At 33.8% G+C, this 20,273-nt stretch overlaps 1 protein-coding gene across 6 annotated transcripts in view; it reads right to left on the bottom strand.

Moving 5' to 3' along the window:
• ULK4 (unc-51 like kinase 4) overlaps nucleotides 1-20,273 on the bottom strand; it is a 214,474-nt gene that overhangs the window by 132,017 nt on the left and 62,184 nt on the right. For all 6 annotated transcript variants that reach the window (XR_013182240.1, XM_077178032.1, XM_054639826.2 and 3 more), the window contains exons 23-29: nucleotides 18,016-18,149; nucleotides 15,078-15,199; nucleotides 14,707-14,763; nucleotides 11,650-11,701; nucleotides 11,465-11,559; nucleotides 3,062-3,113; nucleotides 2,820-2,964 (exon numbers count right to left, since the gene is read on the bottom strand). Coding sequence is in view for 5 of the 6 variants with exons in the window: in XM_077178032.1 (XP_077034147.1) it covers nucleotides 2,820-2,964; nucleotides 3,062-3,113; nucleotides 11,465-11,559; nucleotides 11,650-11,701; nucleotides 14,707-14,763; nucleotides 15,078-15,199; nucleotides 18,016-18,149 (657 nt within the window). In the remaining variant the exon portion in view is untranslated. The remainder of the gene's footprint in view (nucleotides 1-2,819; nucleotides 2,965-3,061; nucleotides 3,114-11,464; nucleotides 11,560-11,649; nucleotides 11,702-14,706; nucleotides 14,764-15,077; nucleotides 15,200-18,015; nucleotides 18,150-20,273) is intronic.

The following is a 20,273-nucleotide window of genomic DNA, read 5'->3' as shown; positions in this document are numbered from 1 at the left end:
TGAGAGATACTCTTATTACTTAGCACACTTAGCAACCTAATTTCTTGAGGATCAATAAAAGAGTCTCACTTCACTTCCTTTTCCTTGAAACTCTCTTCTCTCCTCCCCCAAAACAATACTAGGAAAAGATATTTCTAAGGGAAGGTGCAGTGATCCATCAAACCAAATACCACATGAGAAAACACAGATAACTAGAGTCAATGTCTTAGCAATTAATATAAACACATTGACTAAATAAGGGCCATTAGGAGCTATGAATATATGAATCTTCTCAAAAGGGAAAATATACTACACTTGAGATACTTTCTTAAATGAATGAGTCATCAAATGATTTCACTGCCACTTAACACAGAACACTTTAGTAACAGTAGCTGTTATCTTACTGAAAAAGCTCCATACTTTTTTGGTTATTTCTCATGGGCATCTCTTTACAGCACTGACTCCTCACAGCACAGCCAACAAACTCCAACTCTCTTCTCACCCAGCTAACCCACTCTTCTATAGCACTCATCCTTATTGGACACACCTGTGGCCTATTAAGGGCAGGCTTGTTCTTAATCTTTGGCGATTAGCACAGCTGTAATGCCTCAGGGGTGAGATTGCCTTCTACACTATCTTTATTCTCTTACATTCTATCCCCCCACAAGTAGCTGTAGGGGGCATTTTATAAGGGTTTTGTGAACTTGAGGTACTACATTATAAGGAGTTATTTTGTCAATCTTTTCTATAAACAACTTTGGCAAAAGGAACTAAAGATTTAGGGATGTAGACCCTCTTAAGCTCTTAAAAAAAGAATATTATGTCAAGCATCCTGGATTTCATACTTGCAGAACTGGCTTGGTAGTCTACTGAGAATAAGCTACACAAGCCTTCAAATGAAATATAACTTTATTTACACACTTCTCTTTTTCTGCTGATTCTGGCTCAATTTTTAATGATAGATAACTAGGAATGTTAGAAATTAAAATTAAATAGAGCTGATGTTTCCATTTTTGATTTAAAAATCTGGATATAAAGCATTTGCCATCTATTCACTGTCTATAGCTGCAGGTTTCATCTTGGTTATGAAACGTTCAGGAAGATAATCTTTCAATGAACTGAAATTTAATGACACTGTTTCATTCAATTCAATCAAAACCCTATGAAGAAGCTAACTTTGTAATCTATAAATGCACAAATATTTAATGAAATTACCATTTTATTGATGATGCAGAAGATGAGAAAAAAGTAGTTATCACTGCACTCCTGCATTTATCTCAAAATGAAATCTACTTATATTTTATTCATAGTGACCCACATTCTATTTCAAGGGTCAGTTTTACAGTTAAACAAATTAATTTGAGAAATATATTTATAGGAATAAAATATACACACAAATGTTGAATATTACAATCTTCCCTGAAAAGAACATCCCATATTAAAACGAGATGTTACTCCCTTCCATTTTCAACAGCTCTCAGTAGATTCAAAACGGGTAGGAATATCTACTTAGCTCCGCAGAGTGCCCACGAAAAGTGACCATTACATATCTCCCCTGTTTTGACTGTCCTCCAACTGAGTTGGATTCTTTCCCATCCCTTACCTCACAACAGAAAGACTAAACAGTATCAGCAAAAAGCTCTTCAGCCTCCAATGTTCTATCTCAGTTTCAAGAGACTTCAAGTTTTCAAGTAACTCATATTTCTTGGGATAGAGCTCTACATTATCTTCACAAGTAGATTACTCTGACTCTTAGAACCTCTCTCTTCTCATCTCTATTAATGAGATGGGGAAACTGATTGAGGAATTACTTAAACCCTGGATTCAAGATCCTGAGCTGCTGTTAAGACCCTTTTTCATACATCTGCCATACAGTGCATGCTAAGATGGCACAGCTGAAGTCCCCAACATAGGATCATATTTAGTCTCAGGCCAAAAAGCCCTTCCACTCCAGTGAGCTAGTAAGCTTGAAGACAAAAGTTAATTGGCTGTTTTCCTTCTAGTTTGTAATTAGCATGACACTTCCCTCCAAACACACATCCCCCTGTTCAATGAGAAACATTGTGTAAGATGGACGTGTCTACAAAGGGCAAGCTTCAGAGCAAGCACAGAACTCTCTCCTTTGACTTCCCCTATCTGAAGAAAATTATCTGGCAGCTTTTAATAATGCTTTTAATAATAAAATATACTCTCTTTTAAAAATAATATTTCCAGTTGCCATTTTAATTTGTACTGATACCCCCTACATTGCCCAGAAGAAAAAATTTTGAAGAAAGGTGTTGAAGTTTCTCTACAGAACTGTTAGATTTCCATCCAATTCTCTGTCAGAGAGAAAAGTCTACGCACCTTACATGGATAAAACATTGATCCTCAAACTGTAAGAACATTACTCAATTAGCAGAGAAAGTCTCATATTTGGAAAAGACACTGGGTTTCTGATCATAATCCAGCATTCACTCCTCCAGCCTTTTTCCACTTATTTAGTGTAGGGGTGGTAAACAATTTTCTCACTTGGGGCAGCTGAGTATTGACCCTTATTAACTTTTGAGGACAACATAGAAAAATACACTGCAGCATTATGAGAATAATGTAAAATACGACTGATGACTCATCACTACTATACTTGTCTTGTGTTCCTTCCCTCTACTCACAGATGTTACCAGCTCACAGTCAATGTGTGCATAACACAGAGAGCTCTCTTTATCCTCTCCTGCAAGTTGGCATGAAAAGAGAGGCCTCATTTGACCATAAACCATGTGAAGGATGGCTAAAACAAATATACTGTCAAAATGGTTGGTGTATCAAGTTAATCCCCATTACTGGAGCAATATTATACTTACTGAGGCAGCAGTAAATCTCTAATGAGAGACAGAAGCTTGTTGTTTGAGTTGAGGCTCTCCTCTTTCTCCTCACCCATGACTTCGTGGCTTAAAAGCACTGATGTGGTTTCTGAGAGCAACCGCAAGCTCAAGAGTCTCCATTCCACTTGAAAATAAAGGTGCCAAGAATGTGACCACACTGAAATATAATTAAAACAAACTGTGGAATTCATAGAAACTGTAGCTGATATGTCTGTACTTACCATTCTGACTGTGGACCAAAGAAACAAGTGGTGGGACAATAGAGTCTTCAACCTAAAACAGAGAATTAGAAAGATGTGGCTTAGATCACTCACAGAGGAAAAAGATAGAACAGAGATACACTATCATCTATGTTTATTTTGCTGCTAAAGCCCTTAAACAAAGAAGTGAATAATCATGGAAATTCAGCCATAATCACTCTTATAAAGCCACCAAGTTAATTTTTCTCTGGTAAACTGCCATAAAATTACAGATATTAATGTACTTTTATATAGAAAAAAACAGTAACTTTGGTATAATTCATTGACAGGGACTTTTAACTTAAAGTACAGAATTCAGTGCAGATGTAAGATATTAAGAAAAAAGAGTATTAGAGTATCTTAATCCTGATGTTTTAATCCATACACTAATCATTGAATAGAGTTCAGATGAAAAACAGAATGGCACAGAATTAAAATACATCAGAAAATATGTATTACCTCTAAGGAAACATCCATAAGCTTAATATGGACTACTGAAAATATTTTAACTTCTTCCCTTCTGGTAACACACAGTCTTCCACTAAAATGTAAATTTACATTACTAAAGACTTGCACAATGAAAAATATTATCCAGTCAACTTTTTGTTGTCCATGAGGGTATTGTTACAAATCTATCCTCTGTCACAGGACTAGTCAGCTCAGGTCCATTTGAAATCAACTGATGATAAACTAGGCTACAGCTCAGTTACAAAACAGTGTATTATTAGTCATCTCTGTAAGAGAGTTTCTAATTCTTAAATCACTGGTAAAATATAATTTATTTAGACAGGTCATGCTTGGGTTTTGGGAAGAGGATGGATGAACAGCCCTGCAATTTTTAAGCATGTATCATGGATGCACACCTCCTAAGATTTACTTATACAAAGAAAATTGCTGTGTAGATTTTCACTGCACCATGGATAGGATTTGGTGTAACAAGACTGCGTTATACTCTCTCATGTGTTTTGTTTCAGTAATTAATATGAGAAGATAAAATTTCCCTAGATACATGCAGCTACTAATAAGAAACATCTATAGAAGTTGAAAGTACATATGAAAAGGGTCACTAACTGAAGTTAGCCTCTAGCCAGCAATAACTGCAGTTAGCAACTCTTTCACTGCTGGTTGGTGGACTCTGTTAAATCAATCTCTGACATTAAGGGACTCATTTACTTTAGCTTTTTTCATTTCTGAAAAAAAACTACTACAAAATGCTTTTGTTACAGACTTTCAATAAAAGAAGTAAAAGGATTCTGCTTGGGGTATGGAAGCCAAACTAGTACAAGTTTGCAAGTACAAATAGCCTTTACACCTATATAGATAATGCTATATATCATAGATGCAGTGACTTTTGTAACATTTCATAATTTTGAAATACATATTTCAAAATTATATCTTTGAAAATCATATTTGAAAAACATATTTCATTGTATTTTTGATTAAATAATAAAATTGCACTGCATTCCAACAACTCCATTAGTGCAGGTTTCTAAACTGTTCTGCACATGGTAATGTATCAGCTATAACATAACAGTGAGGTAGGAAAAAAATTGTGTGAACTTGAGACCTTTCAGTCGAAGAAACCAGTTCAACTACTACAAAGCTTCTCAAATGAAGAAGCACATATAAGTGGTAAATTAAAGGTGTGAAACAGAAAAGAGGAAAAGAAGCAGCTCTTGATTATCTGAACCAACCTAGAGTCCCTGGATATTATGAATCACTCAACAGCAGAAGCATTGACTCAGACTTATACCGATTAAGATGACAGTATACAACAGTACGATGCAATTTCAATTTCTAAAACTTAAAATCTTCTATCACTTTAATCTAGCATTAACAGTAGTCTTTCCACATTAGTGAATGTAGTTAAGCCAGTCGTAAGTGTTTTCTATGAGAAATATATTTTCAACTGTTATCGTAAAGAAGATTCTTTAGGTCTTAAATGACTGTAGTAGTTTAGTCTGAACTTTTCCTAACACAAACCTCAGTTTTAGTAAACAAACTGTTCAGAAAGGAATTCTCCATAAAAGGTGTTTGCCTCATGTCAGTTCAGTGTGGTGGGGAAATCAACTAAATGAAGCACTAATCCTATGGAAAATTATTTTATTATGAAAAAGTATATCAGAAAGCATACGCTGAAGGGGGAAGCATATATTAAATTTTATATGAACCTTAAATTAGATACTTCCTAACTCCATAGCCCTAATCTTCTCTCCATGCTATTTGGGTCACTGTTTTTCACTAATGTGTATATAAATTTGTAAATAAGGTATGAACTTTGCACATGAATATTAAGGTGAAATAAACTGAAGTACAACAACACATAAAATATTTTAACAAATTCACCAGTAAATTGCAAACGTGTCTGTCATTGATGTACAGAGAAGAATGGTACTAGTATTTTGGCACTGAAATAAATAGGAGAATATTCAGACAAGGATTTATTTATTCCTCTTTTGAATGGCTGCTGATATGTGTGGAATCAAATCTCCATATATGCATGAAAATAAATCAGATACAGGTTTTTTGTCTCAGTCTTTATCACTGAGATTGAGCAACAAAAAAAGGAAATTATTCTTCTTTAAGCCTAAACAGACTAAATAGGTTGAACATGATTATAGCTCTAGATGAGTTCCTACCACCTTTTAAATAGACTGATATTCAGTTCATGATACATCCTTAGCTGCACAAAACCACCACTACATAATTCTGTAATGATGGCATTCCAAGGTGGTGCTGCCATAACTGTGCTGTTATCTACCCAAAACAGCAATGAAATTCTAGAAACTTCCATACACACTACATTCACATCTCCTAACTATAATATATATGTACAGGACCAAAAAAAAAAAAAAACAACCATAGCTCAAACCTGGTAATCCTGTTTCTGACAGCTGGAATGGAGTTGAAGAAGAGCATGAGAAATAGACCAAGCATAAAACACACATCTAGTTTCTAGAAAAGTACCTCTTGAATTAAGAAACTTCCTAAGCTGATGATGTTTCTGTATTTTTGCATTTAGCCTTTTCTCCCATATATTTGTCCCATCCTATCTTAAATGTATTTATACTGTTAGCATGTGCAATAGTTACAGCACTGCATTTTACACTTCAGTTATGCCTTATGAAGACATATCCTTGCTTATTTTAAACCAGCTGATTTGATACCCACATATTATTACTTTTAAAAAAGCATGAATGATTATTTCCAATTCATCCTTCCCATGGCATTCATGCCATACACTACAGAGTATTTTGTTTCCAAGATGTTCTTTTCTACACAGACCCTTCTTGCATGATCAAGCTGTACTTTTTCTTGATAAACTTAATTCCCTTTGAGACTGAATGACCACTGCATTCAGTATTTGAGACCTGAGTGCACCATGGCACAACATTTTCTGCTTTTTTGTCTGATCATTCACTAGTAATTTCTAATAATCTAGTTGTCTTTCTGTTTACTGCTTAGTATAAAGCTATCATTTCCATAGAAAAATAATGCCGAAAGACTTACAGAAGTTACAAGTAGTTTAGGGTTTGACACTGCATATGTACAGTAGAAATTACTTTCCCCATGTCCATTACTTGTCATTTATCAGTATTGAATTGCATGTCATTATTTTCCTTTCAGTCAAATCTAAAACCCTTCTGCAACTTCTCTGTCAGTTTTAATTTTCACTACTGTGAATAATTTAGTGTCATCAGTCAGTTCTGTCACCTCCCTATTCATTTCCTTTTCTGGATTAGCAGCACATTTTGCAACAAACCTTTCTAAGGCACCTCTCTTAAAACACCTAAATTTTTAAAAACTAATCTCTATTCTCCACTTAGTAAATTTTAACTAGTTAGAGGTTGATTAGCCTGTGGGTAAGAGGGCAGGGACACTAATGAATTTGAAGTCTTTGGTGCACGACTTTGTCAAAACCTTTTTGGAAATACAAGTATTCTATCCAGAGCCAGAACATCTGTCTCCATAATGCCGAGTAATTTCTGCAAAGAAAACTTGACTAGTGAGGTATAAGCATCACTGAGAAGAGCCTGGCTCCATCCTCTTGACAGCCCCCCCACCCTGCCGCCTTTAGATATTTATACTTATTAATGATGTGCCCTCTCAATTGTCTTCTCCAGGCTGGACAGGTCCAACTCCCTCAGCCTTTCCTCATGAGAGATATGCTCCAACCCCAAATCATCTTTCTTCCTGCCTTCACACTTCTCAAAGCATTTGCTCGAAGCACAGCACACTCCTCAATGTTTTAATATCATCAGTAATCTTTCAGAATGTAGCAGAAAAAATAACCTAATGCATGTTAGAATGGGTTGGGAAGAAAGATGACACTTCTGTAATTTTTATTTAAAAATTCTTCAGAATCTTCATTGAGGATTTGGTTTTTTTCTTATTTCTGGGAAGAGACAGCATTGATTGACTGACTCAATATGCCAATTAGTAGAGAACTGGTTTCATGAAGAAGTCTCATGTCATCTGGATTAGCTTAATAGACAGAAAGCCACATGCAGTGTAGTATTTTAATCTACTTGAAAAGGGAATGTGATTGAAAAACTTCCGTACAATATGTTCATATAGTCACATCCTACACTGACAAAATTAAGATGTCAGTGGTTAGATAAGAATAGCCTGTGGATGAGGAACACTCATGCTGAACCAAGAAAAAAGCACTTGCAGAAGTTTCTAACCCTTGTGTTGTCATCTTTATTGAAACTAATAACTCCCATATTGTCAAACAGTAGGTTTCACTGTCATATGACTTTTCCCTTGACTTCCCATCAAGCAACTTATCATGTTTTAGTTGCTTTCATTTTAGTCTGATTTTTAAAAGTAAGTTTTAAAACCTTGAGGAAAAGAATCACTGCTGACAACTTTGGCCTTAACCAGAGAACAACTTAAATGTTTTGGGTAGAAGATTATATGTGTAGTACACAGATCATTTCTGGGAGCTAGTTGGAGCATAGAAAGGACTCCCACAGGAATCGTCTGCCATCATGAGCTTCTTCACTGTCTTAAGTGCTCTGAATTTGAGCATGTCCCTTTTTCAGGCAAATAAATATACTTAACACAAAATAGAAAAATGCAAATTATAGTCAGCGTGTCTTCTTCCACTTAATTATATCTAAATCTTATACCTAAATCTTATATCTTATATCTAAATCTTTCAAAATTGGAAAATCAATATTATTATAACACTTAGTATCTGAATTTAGTAAGTACGTTCACATTTTAGATAGGTGGAAAAAACAAGTAGTTGGACTTGTACCAGTTTGAGAAACTGAGGTTAATATTTCACTCCAGTCTATACAGACTCTTCCTAATGATCTTCAACATCATACTTGCATACCTGAAAATCTGGTTTTGTAAAAATTTACCAAGTCACTTTTACTGTAATTCTTTACTTTAATCTGCATGCAAAATGAAATTACTGCTCACTGCTGGCTTTCATTTAAGCACTGTCAATTAATTTCCATTGACTTTATCACACTTTGCAATATCTAATACAGTCAGTCTCCACAGAAATTAATCTCCTCAATAATTGACTTCAGGTTGATGGTAATCAGAAATTTAACCACAGAAACCCACAATTTATTTTATTTTCTTTGTTAAAAGTACGACTACAAAAGTAAATCAAACATAAACTAAACCCCAGAACAAGTAATTCTCCAAGTGGGAATGAAACTGAGATGTTGCTATTAAATTCCTATTAGTTTAAACAATTTTCACTTTAGTTAAACTAAAAACAGAACTCAAATGAAAAACTTTCTGGTTCTGCTTGCTCATTACAGCCCCACTTTTTATTACATTAATTAAACTTTATTAGAAATGCATTTCATTTCTGGTTAGAGACTTTGGAGCATTATCACAGTAAGAGCAGAAAAAAAATGCATCCTCTTAAGAAGGTTTTGGCCTTCACCCAGCCTCACTCCCTAAAATCCTGCTTGTAAACAACTTGGCCTAAATGAGCAGCCCAGGTTCATCCTTCTGAGCTGAGCCTAGGATTTCAATTTCTCTCCAGTAAAAGTGTGTCCTATTAACAACTGTAATACTAAAATATTGATCTGGAAACTTGAACATGTCTTGCTTCAACATTTTAAAAAAGCACAACATTCTGCTGTGTGCTGGAATTTATATTCATAGATTCCAGTCATGCTCAGCCAGCAGCAATTAGAAGATATCCCTCGAGCAACAGCAATTCCAAAAATAGTCTGTATGCATCATAGAAGATGAAGTACCACTTTCCTCTAAAGTAATGTATGCTGTACATTCAAGTATAATTAGCACACTAGACTTCGTAAATAGTATTAAACTAATTACTGTTTGCACCACTAGTGGCAGATGTGGTTAGAGATTATTAATTACAATGGACAATTTCTTGAATTTAACATAAAAAATGCAAGGCAATTTCTCCACTTTATTTTATGTCTGAATGACTATTTGCTGAGTGTCAAGAGGGCTCTTTTAAATTAGCAAGAACTGTTATTTATGAAAATCAGCATATGAAGTAACAGATTTTCTTAAAAAAAAAAAAGAAAAAAAAGGAAAAAAAAAAAAAAAAGCTGTAAAAGCTGTTCATTGACAAGGATACAATTTTATACCCAAACCAGGGAAACTACAAAAGAATTACTGGACAATCATGGTTAGAAAGGAAGTTTTATCTCTAACTACATAACTGATATGTTGAGATGGATTTTAAATAAACATCTAAAACCTCCTGCACATGAACTGAAGTAAACTGCTCCCCAGAAATCTAGATACTTTAAAACTCCCCTACTGTGACCCACGGGTTACTTAACAGAGACTAGGATAGTCACTCCCTTGCTTCAGGAAAAAGTTCTGCTAAATGTGGAGATGGGCATAGGGGAAGAAGAGTTGTAAAGAGGAATTGTCTCTTCCACAGAAAATCCCCAGACCATTAAAGTTGAAACAGGTAGAGGAATTTCATTTCATGTGCTGACACAAGGTATCACAATTTCAGCCAGTGCTGATGGACCCCCATAAAAAATGGTACATATATCTGTCAATATAAGACACAGTGGTAACTCACAAAAGTAAAGCAATTATTTTTTAAAACTGAGGTGATTCTAGAGGGATACAGATATAGTGAGAAGCAGGGTGACAGGAATGTAGGGAGTTATCAGTAGGCATTCATACTTCACCTACACTTAACATTTCATTTCTAGGTCACTGTTGCCATATTAAAGTAAATTGAACAGTACTATTTCCCCTCTGACTACTAATTGGTTAGGTTTTTTTGCATAAGGATAATTTTCTTGAATATCACTCTTGTGAGAATCCATGAAAAAAATCATATTAAACGTTTTAAAATTCCAATTCATATTTTGGATTCATTTTACTATTTTCACATGTTAAGACTTTATAATCTAAATCCTCAAATAACACACACACCAATTAGGATTCAAATTCTAAAAACACTTGATTTATAAAATCACCCATTCATATCTAGCACAATCCCTAACATCCCTCATTCTTATTTATTTGCTGGTGTCTTTCTTCATGTAAGTGCTATATTGAGTGTGTGCCCTTAAATAATTCCAATACAAACACATAAGATTCAATTTGAATCAAATGGTCATCTCAGCAAGTATGGTGGATTGTAATTTGGTGAAAGTCCAAGCACAAAAATGCATTGGTATAGGTTATGATGATTTGTCAAACATTGATTCAACCATTCAGACCTCCTGATTTGCTGACAACCATTTCACAACTTAATTGTTCTGCCTTCAACTAGCTTAGCTCACAGTAGAATGTTTTAACCAAGAATTTCAAAGAAAACAAAACTCAGTGATGTAAGAAGCTTACAGTATGTTTGGTAATTCTAATGAAATTTTTAAGTAAGAAATCTGTTAGACTTAAAAAGCAAGTAAACAAACAACAACAGAAAAACCCCAACACCATAACTGCTACTGATGACCTTATCAGTAGATATGATATCTACTGATATCTACTACCCCCTCATATGATAGAATGGGATCAATTCTCTCAGAGGTGGTGTTTCCAAGCCATGTTGTTGTTAAAAGCATATGTTTATGTAAAAAGCATAAATAGTGGTGAAAGTTTCACTAATATATAGCAACATATTTGCATTGAAGCTGAAGAAACATTTACAGAATCAAGAACCACTATTTCTAAACTCTAAGTTCTTATCATTCTCCCTCTGATTTCTCAACAAAATACAGTAAACTGAATGTCTTGCTGCTTTTTTGAAAATTCTCTATAAACAATAAGTATTTTTCCTGTCAAATAGAACCATAACATATTTTAAACTATATTTTAAACAGTTTCTAAATCTTCAAAACTTTCTATTTATAAATGGAATTAGGCCTATCAGCCTGCAACTATTTAAATTGCTGTCAGACTTACAGTCAAGCGATGGGTCATCAGTAAGCTGGGATGCTCTGTTACTGCTCCAAAGGTCATTAAAGTAGTCTTAATCAATTCTTCTGATGCAGCTTGCCCTGTTGGTCAAAGTAATCATATTCCTTCATAAAATTCAATAGTTAGAATATCTATGTCTAAAAGTACTGCAATATCATAGTTTACCCCACCTATTGCTCTATCCAAGATTGTTTCTCCTGAATCTATTGATCGGATGAACTCCTGCAAAAGAAGTAGCATTTTTGTCAAAACTCTTCAGGGAAAAAATATTAAAAAGCAAAATCACTGAATAATTACAACAAGAAATTCTTTGAAAACTGCGTAAATACAAAATATTATTGCACCTACATTCATAATAATTAACTAAAACTGAAAGTACCAATGATCTAGCTGATCTAATTTTGCAAGTCTGTAATGCTCTTGGAACCTTGAATGCGGAGTACAGTAAGGATCATTGCTCTGACTAGTATCAGAAATCATAACATTTCTAGCTAAATAGACAGTAATTAAATGTTTTCACTGTTAACAGAGAACCATAATTTCTTAGAAGACTTTGAACAACCTTGGATGTGGCTATGTCAAAATAACTCACTAAAATGACCAAAGACCCTTCAGAAAACGCAATCTTCTTTTATTGTACCATCTTTTTCATCTCCATGCTGCTATACATGCTATGGATGCAGTTATACTCAGGAAAGCACGCAAAAATGCATATATAACTTTCCATTAAAACTCACCTAAATTAGTCATCATATTAAGGAACAGGGTCAATAAAATATTAATAATCTGGATTAAGTAAATATTGCACAATTAGACTCACTGTTCTTATGCTTTCATTTCTATGCATAGCTGTTTATTTCATTGGGATGCAAAAGATGTTATTAAGACTCGCTAAGGAAAGAAAATTCTCAGCAGAATATGTAGTATGCTTTTTTTAACTAATGTAGTATTTAGGAATATGGCATTCTTTTATATTTCACTACAAATTAAATTTTCCTTATTACATATTAAAATGGAAGAAGTTTCTACATGGGTTATCTTTATCACAATATGTAAGTAACATCTGAAGGATTCTTCTCTAATTAAAAATACACTTAGAAACCAATTCTATATTTCATTATTTGAGAGCACCTTGGAAAGAGTCATAAAAAACAAGTGCTTCTATTAAAAAAAGTTATCCTCCTGATCATTTGAAGAAAATTACTAGGTATTATCTAATTAACTTGATTTGGAAGAGAGCAAATTATTTTCTTTGCTCATTTTTAAACAGTTTCACACAACCATAGTCTCAAGACTGATTTGAAAACATCAAAATATGTTGGTGCAAAAATTGTTCTGGCTACTAATGCTTATTAATTGTATATTAGAAACACAGGGAAAACGTGTGATTTAAAGAAATGCAACTATCTGGGGTTTTTCAAGCAATGGAGAGAAATGGTATATGTGTATTTTGCTACAGGTGAGTCTGTGCCCTGTGCACACTAGCAGGAGCCTGCTATTAGCTGTGCCTTTGGGGCATGGTATGTACTTCTGTTCACAGCAGAAAACATGAAAGGACTGTCCCGACTCCCTCTCAATTTCTTTGCTCAACACTACTGAAAATTACAGTGATGATGGAAGTAACTTCAAAGCAGCATGAAAAAAAATTCTCAATGAACAACCACTACAGGAAAATAACTCTTCTTTTCCATCCAGATCCCAAGCACACATCTTTCCACTCCGCATAATTTCTTACTGTTAAGAACAAGACTATTGAATAAATCAGGGAAAAAAAAAAAGAACAAAACAAACAAAAAGACTGCCTTGCTAAAGTCTTAGGGGCCTCAGTTATAGCACAGTTATAGCACTGTATTTTGAAAAAGTACAGGGTGATGACTGAATGTCCCTTTATAGGTGTCAGTAGGAATGTTGCTAAACTCAAAATTTCTAGAGTAGATAGAATGCTTAGTTACTCTTCCAGATGTAATTATATTAGTTATATCATAACACAGTTGCATAAAATGGATTAAATTTGATATTAATTTTTTTGATATAGTGCTGTCTCTCCATTTTTCATGTGTACATTTAAACAGTATATGTAAGTTCCTGAATTGCCTTTTTCAAAGGAGACAGGACAAGACATAGGAAACATTGAGTAATGTGCTCCTCCTTGATTTCAGAGGAAAGCTGTACTACTATAACTAGCCTGACTTCCTCAGTCAGTAGTTCAAACAACCTGGAGTAACATCAAAAGGAAACTTTCATTGTACCTAAATTGTTGACAGAAGAATTTCACCTTCTAGAAGGTTGATTGAAAACTACTAATAAATCTACTGCCTAGTTAGAAATGCTTCAAAGGGAGAAAGGGCTTTGTAATTCAACATCTACAGTTTCAAATCTTTTTTCATCATTCTAATGCTAATTTTTACACAAATATTTTAGTAGAGCTAAATTACACCCCATTTTCTTGGAATAAAGAGTCAAAGGAGAAAGAGAAGTGAATCTGAACGCATAACTTGAATCTAATTGTTTGTAGCAAACCATTTCTTCATGCTATCTGGAGATCAATATCTATTTGTCATTTAGGACCTCATGCACTTAAAAGTACTGGCTTAACTCTGATATGCAATTTAAAATATCCCCTTTTTTCTCATTTAACATAAACAATTGTTTTCATATGAGGAAATCAAATTCGAACTGTACTACTTCATTTCTCTTGTACTATCCAGTGGCACACCTAAAAAGTTCATTTTCTATGGGTAATGTCAGAAATAGGTTGTAAATGTCAAGTGAGTTCAGTATCTTAGCTCCATAGATTTCCATAAACTAAACACAGTTTAGAAGTACTGGCAAGAAGAAAAAGGTGACAAGAAGAAACAATACCTTAAATACAGATTAATTATAATTCCCCTTTCATTTCTCCTCATAAAATACTAGTAGGAAATTCCAGAGAGAATATTTTATGCAATTTAGAACTAAACTTTGCTATTCAAAAATAAAGCCCACAGGAAATTCTCAGTTTATCAAATATGTACAGAGTTTCCCTTTGAATAAATAGATTACTACAGAAAATATTTTTTGATTATATAGAAAGTTTTGAATACAACCAAAGCTTAAAATATACATTCAGAATAAACTTCTCTCTCCAATTTAGAAATTTAATGAAATTTTATTTAATTAAAGTAACTTCCAAAATTTTTTGCATAGGTATATCTTGTAAAAATATTTATCTTGTATTTTATACTCACAAGTAAGATGCCATAGTTGAAAAGAAACTCCTTTGTGACTACCTGGGGACGAAATACCTATTTGAAATTAGCCAAAGGAAAAAAAATTACATTAAATGCATATCTTATGACCTGAAAAAGTAAAAAAAAGTATTGCACATGTTAAAAAACAAAAAGAGATGACAAAATATGTATTTGTTTCTGTCATTACTATTGTTAACAGAATGCACATTTATCAAATGCTGCTTCATAGCTGGAATATTCATCAACATATTTATGCATTAAGAAAACCTTTATTTTACACTTTCTGATAATGATTGACAGAAATTAGATTTTGGGAAACTGTAAGAGTTTGTCCTCTGTGTAACAAATTTTGGGGGAGAAGAATCTACCTGGGATGTCACAAGATGAAGCACTACAGGCATCATAGGAAGGCACATCTTCAGCTGTTTTGCCTGAACTGTTGATGGATGTTTACGCCCAGAGACGTTAGTCAGGGCACTGAGAATGTCACCTACAGAAAACAGCATTTCAGGCTGATCCAACATAAAAACATCACTAAACAACAGCAAATGACATATAAAACGTCTCTGTTCCAGTAGCCTCTGTTCACTCCTGTCTTCTCTGTCTGACAGAAGTAGTGTTCATGATGAATCCAGCACTACTTTCCTAGCTCTGTCTTCAACCAGATCAATTCCCTACTCTGGCTACAGGCAAAGGTGACCTCTGGCAAAACAGTGAGGATAGAAGTATAAAGTGACTGTTGAAGTAAAGGTGGAATTACCCCTTCTTGGCAGAGTGGACTTATACTGGCTAAATTATGTGGACGAAGTTTTATTTCCAGTGAAGTAAAAAGTGAAATTCTCACAGCTTTTGGTTAACCAAGAACTGAATGAACTAAGATTAGTGGGTGACATAATGCTGAAGCAGTACGTTTCCCCTGCAGCACAGTTCAGCAAGAAGAAAAACCCCAAACAACCTTCCCCTCCAAAAAAAGAGATCCTTCCACCAGCCATGCACACACACATTCTCATGCACTGATTTAACTGTGACACAAGTGACCTAAAGCTACAGGAATTCTCATAAAAGAGATAGCAACTGATCAATGAGACAACTTAGTGGCCTCCATTACAAACCTTAGACATAAGCTAACAAAATTTTAATGGTAATAGTAAAAATTATACTTCAGACTCAGAAGAGACAAATAAAAATCAAGGAACGTTATGCTAACTTTGTGGTACGTTTCCTATTGTCTACAAAAAGCAAGACCTCTTCTGCATGGCATTAAGAACAGTAGAGGCATGAGAAAAGTTAGCACATATCAAAAGAAGGAAGATTCTGTCCCTATAACCTTAAAATACCAGAAGCCAAATCCTGTCTTGAAATAGCACCAGTTATATTTTTTCTCCCCTAAAAAGATAGCTGCTCGAAACTGTAAAAGGGAACTCAAATATACGTAAAGCAAACAAAGAATGGAACTCCATATTTTATATTTTTTCAAGCCAGCAAAGGCCTTTCCTCTCACAGTAAGTCAGAATTTAATCATTTTGAATAATACCAATGCTTTTCTTCTGTTCCCATGGAGTTCAGTTTTCAATATAAGCAGAAATGACAGAGCCTGGCACTAAAGCAGGCCTTAAAGATTTGACTCATTCACTGGTAAAGAAAAGAAAGTGTTGCTTAAAACTCTTCAAATGTATAAAACACAATATTTTTTTCATTAATATCTTTTTGTTTTGAATTACACACAATATTGTAATTCAACAAGACCTCTCTTTGTTTAGGGACTGATTTAGTGAATAATCTCTCTTTTTATATTTTAAAGAATACATAATGATCACATTTGGCAATTTTGCCTTTGATAAATAGATAGATAGGCTATCTTTAATTTTAGAATGATCTAAATAATTTATATATAGTTCCTAAAAATAGGTTAAATATTATAAATGCAGAAATAAAATTAATTTCTTATTTACAACAACCAAAAACTTTAAATTAACAAGAAGATTAAAAATGTATTTCTTTTGTTCAAATGTATCTTTAAGGTCAATTTCTACAGTTTGTTAATCTATTTGGTTTATAGCTACATCTGGTGGAAGAAGATGGGATCAGTAAGGAGCTTACGTGAATGCATATTAAAGAAGCCAGGTAGGATTAATTCTAAATTAACAGCTAAACTGCTTTTCACTGTCCCAATTTTCAAATCTGATTATTATTCTTAGGTGCCCATAGCTTTCACCACCTTGAGCAGTACATGCTCCTTCATCATATAGCAATGAAAAAAAAAGACTTCTGACAAATATGGACAAATACAGAAGTAACTTCAGGTTACAGAAAACAATCAACACACAGATCCAGCTTGGAAAAGAAAACAAAATGTAAAAATTATGTTTGATATCAGTTTTCAAAAATATATTCTAATTATAAATCAGTAGTAATTACATGTCTAAGTAATTGATGTACTATGTTTCATTATGGTAACTATGCATTTGAAACTTTCAGATTCTGAGAAAATACCAGAGCCTAATATATCAGTTGCATATAGTATATATAAACAGCAGGAGGTGAATTTGTGCTTCAAACATTTATAGTCTGAGACTTCTATCCTGAAAGATAGCCAATATGCAAACCTGATATTTAGTTAGAAAAAAAGGGATCAGGTGTTTGCAGCAAGGCAAAAATTTGCATTAGCAGAGGAAGTAAAGTTTCTTTTAAAATAACAGCATGACATTTAGGTCTACTAACCTTTGCAGTGCTACCATTACATTTTCAATATCCTAGTGATAATGTAGAAAAGATGAAAAATACATCAGGTATCATCTTATCAGAAAATAATTTTATGAAAATAAACCTCGTGTGCATGAGCAAATTGGTTTCAGGCATCTAAAACAACTGAAGTATCTAAGCTGAAATTTTCCCGAAATTTGCCTGTAGCAAATACTCAATACATAAATTTCAGTGTAAGTGATTAACATGTACTGTTCAGGCCTCTGCTTTATGGGGGAAATTTGCTCTCAGATTGTAAAATGTTTATAGATTTACAATATCTTTAGAACATTGATAAGACTTCTTGTACCTCTGGGCTTCATTCCTGACTGAGCTGGTGAGGCTTACCATTCCACAAGCACAAAACATTCATATAGGAAATCATGCATTCCAATACAAAATACCGGATCACGACATATCTAAAAAATTTCAGGAAGTTGATATCATGCAAACTTTATGCAATCAGAAAATAGACTCTTTCCACCTGTATATATATAAGGAGATATCTGTTTCTTGACAGAGTAAGCAAAGGGAAGATCTGTTTGGTTAACAAACTGAATTTACCTAGAATTCCTGGCAGCTCCTGCACAATGTGATAGATGAGAAGATCCAGGCATTTTGACAGGTATTCACTGCCACCTTGCTGCTCTTTTCCTGGCATGGTCTTTCTGCTGTCTCTTTCAATATACATCAGGAGTCTACATTTAAACAAGTGCAAAACATTAACTCTCACACCAAAGAAAATAACACTATATCTCAAAAAAACTATCGAACCAGACATTTCTGGTATCCTTGGTTACAATGAAGATGATACATTAGTTTTGGCTCTGTAATTTTGTGGAAATTTTAGACTTTTCTTTTAATCAACTCTAAAACCAAAACAAATTACTGAGTCAAGGAAAGAAATCCTTAAGCTACTTTAAGTAAGCACAACTCAACTAGTTTAAATTAATATGTGATGTTAAGATAAGGAGTAAATCTTTCTGCAAACTTAGAGAGAGACTAATTTTACAATCCACTTTATTTTGAAATAGGTAATTGATACGTGCAATATAAGTGAAAGACTACAGACACTAATTTTCAACTCATAAGAATTCCAAAAGAAAGCATAATTAAAGTCAACATAATAAGAGATCAATCTTTCAGTCCAGAAAAAACATACTACATAGATCACATTGCAGCCTATTAAAATGTTAGCACTAGCTAGAGTGGCCATATTGAAAGGCATAAAAGCCCAAACTAGTCTTACATCCTTTCTCTAGAAATCTGGTGTTCACAATTTTTGAATACAAACTCAGTGCAGGCATTCCAACTGGTAAGTGCTCTGTGGTTGCGCCATTCTGAAGAATGACATTTCTCGCAGTGAAATGGTAACTGATTTATTAGCCACTGGCTAACTTACAAGAGATTGCTTTAATAATACACCTGTAACAGAATGCTTCAGGCAAAATTTTAAAATGCTTATTTGAATAGACAGAAGGGCCAGACTTCCCTTTAGGGCCATACTATTGACATCTTTGTTTCACATTCGAACTCCCTCCGGGTCCTGTGCAAAGAACCATCAATCACTGGTGAGGGAAATCCATGATCTGGATTTTAAGTATGTACTTCAGTACTATCTCTTTAAATACTCTTCTGATAATCAATGCTCTTTTACAGAACTACGAAAATTACTTATTTACCTCAAGTGTTTCTAACAAGACTACTAGGAAATACATCTTCCTATCAAAAAGATTATTTACTCAACAAAGTAAAAACTACCTAAGAATATATTTTACAGGATTATGTCTCTAAACAATACATGATTATGACTGAATACTGCACTCTTATCCTTCCTAACCTATTCTACAGAGACAAAGAGAGAAATCAAAAGACCCGCTGAGTAACTACTTTTCACTTATGCAACAGCCCAGATCCAACACATTCAGCTGCCTTCTCAGAGACCATGAGGACATCTTTAATTCTTGTAATGTCTGGAAATTGCATTATTTTACAGGAATTTTGATTTGTCTGCTAGAAAAGAACTACTTAAAAATCTGACATTGTGCTACAAATAGAATTTTACTTTTATAAGCTTTACACTTTTTAATATAGAAATTTGAATGTTTTAAATAAAATGGCCTTCTAGCTTTTCCAGACAATCAAGTAATTTTTACTCACAAATATATAGCTCTAAAAAAATGACAAAATATCAGAGCTTGAATAAATTTTTTTTAAAGAAAATACTTCCATGATTTAATAATCAACTGATTCTGTATGGGTATGCACTTAGATCTGTTTGAGTTTTACTTAGAATGGGCCAAATAGACTTCAACATGAGTGGTTTTATTTCTTTGGGTGAAGGAGGTTCTTTTATTTTATAAAAGCATGTTTTATTACTTAATCACATTTGAGAAGGATACAAAGTAGGTTTGTTTATTCTGAGAAAGGAAAGATAAATGAGTTTTCTCCTTTATGCTGTTCTTCCATTCACAAAATTGTCTTTCACATAGATTTTCTAAAAACATGCACAACTATTTTTTCCCTGATAGTTCAGTTCAACTAAACATTGTCTCGAGAAAACTGTACAGATATAAATTCTGTAGGCAGTATAGTATTAGCATCTCTATTTTCCTTTGACAAATTCCTCAGTCATATGTACAACAATTCATCCGTTACTTTTATTCCCTGATGAATCTCCGTGTTCTCTCTAGTGGACAAAGCCAGGCCTATAGAAATACATTTATTCAATTCATTAAGTGGCATGTTTGTCTTGCACTCAGCAATACATGATAAAACATGTAGATGTTAGTATAAATTAGCTAAATATGATGAGGAGTAAA

The sequence above is a fragment of the Agelaius phoeniceus genome, chromosome 1 (genome assembly GCF_051311805.1).
Source record: "Agelaius phoeniceus isolate bAgePho1 chromosome 1, bAgePho1.hap1, whole genome shotgun sequence".
NCBI lineage: Eukaryota > Metazoa > Chordata > Aves > Passeriformes > Icteridae > Agelaius > Agelaius phoeniceus.
The sequence above is the reverse complement of the archived record's forward strand: the minus strand, read 5'-3'. Positions and strand labels throughout refer to the sequence as shown.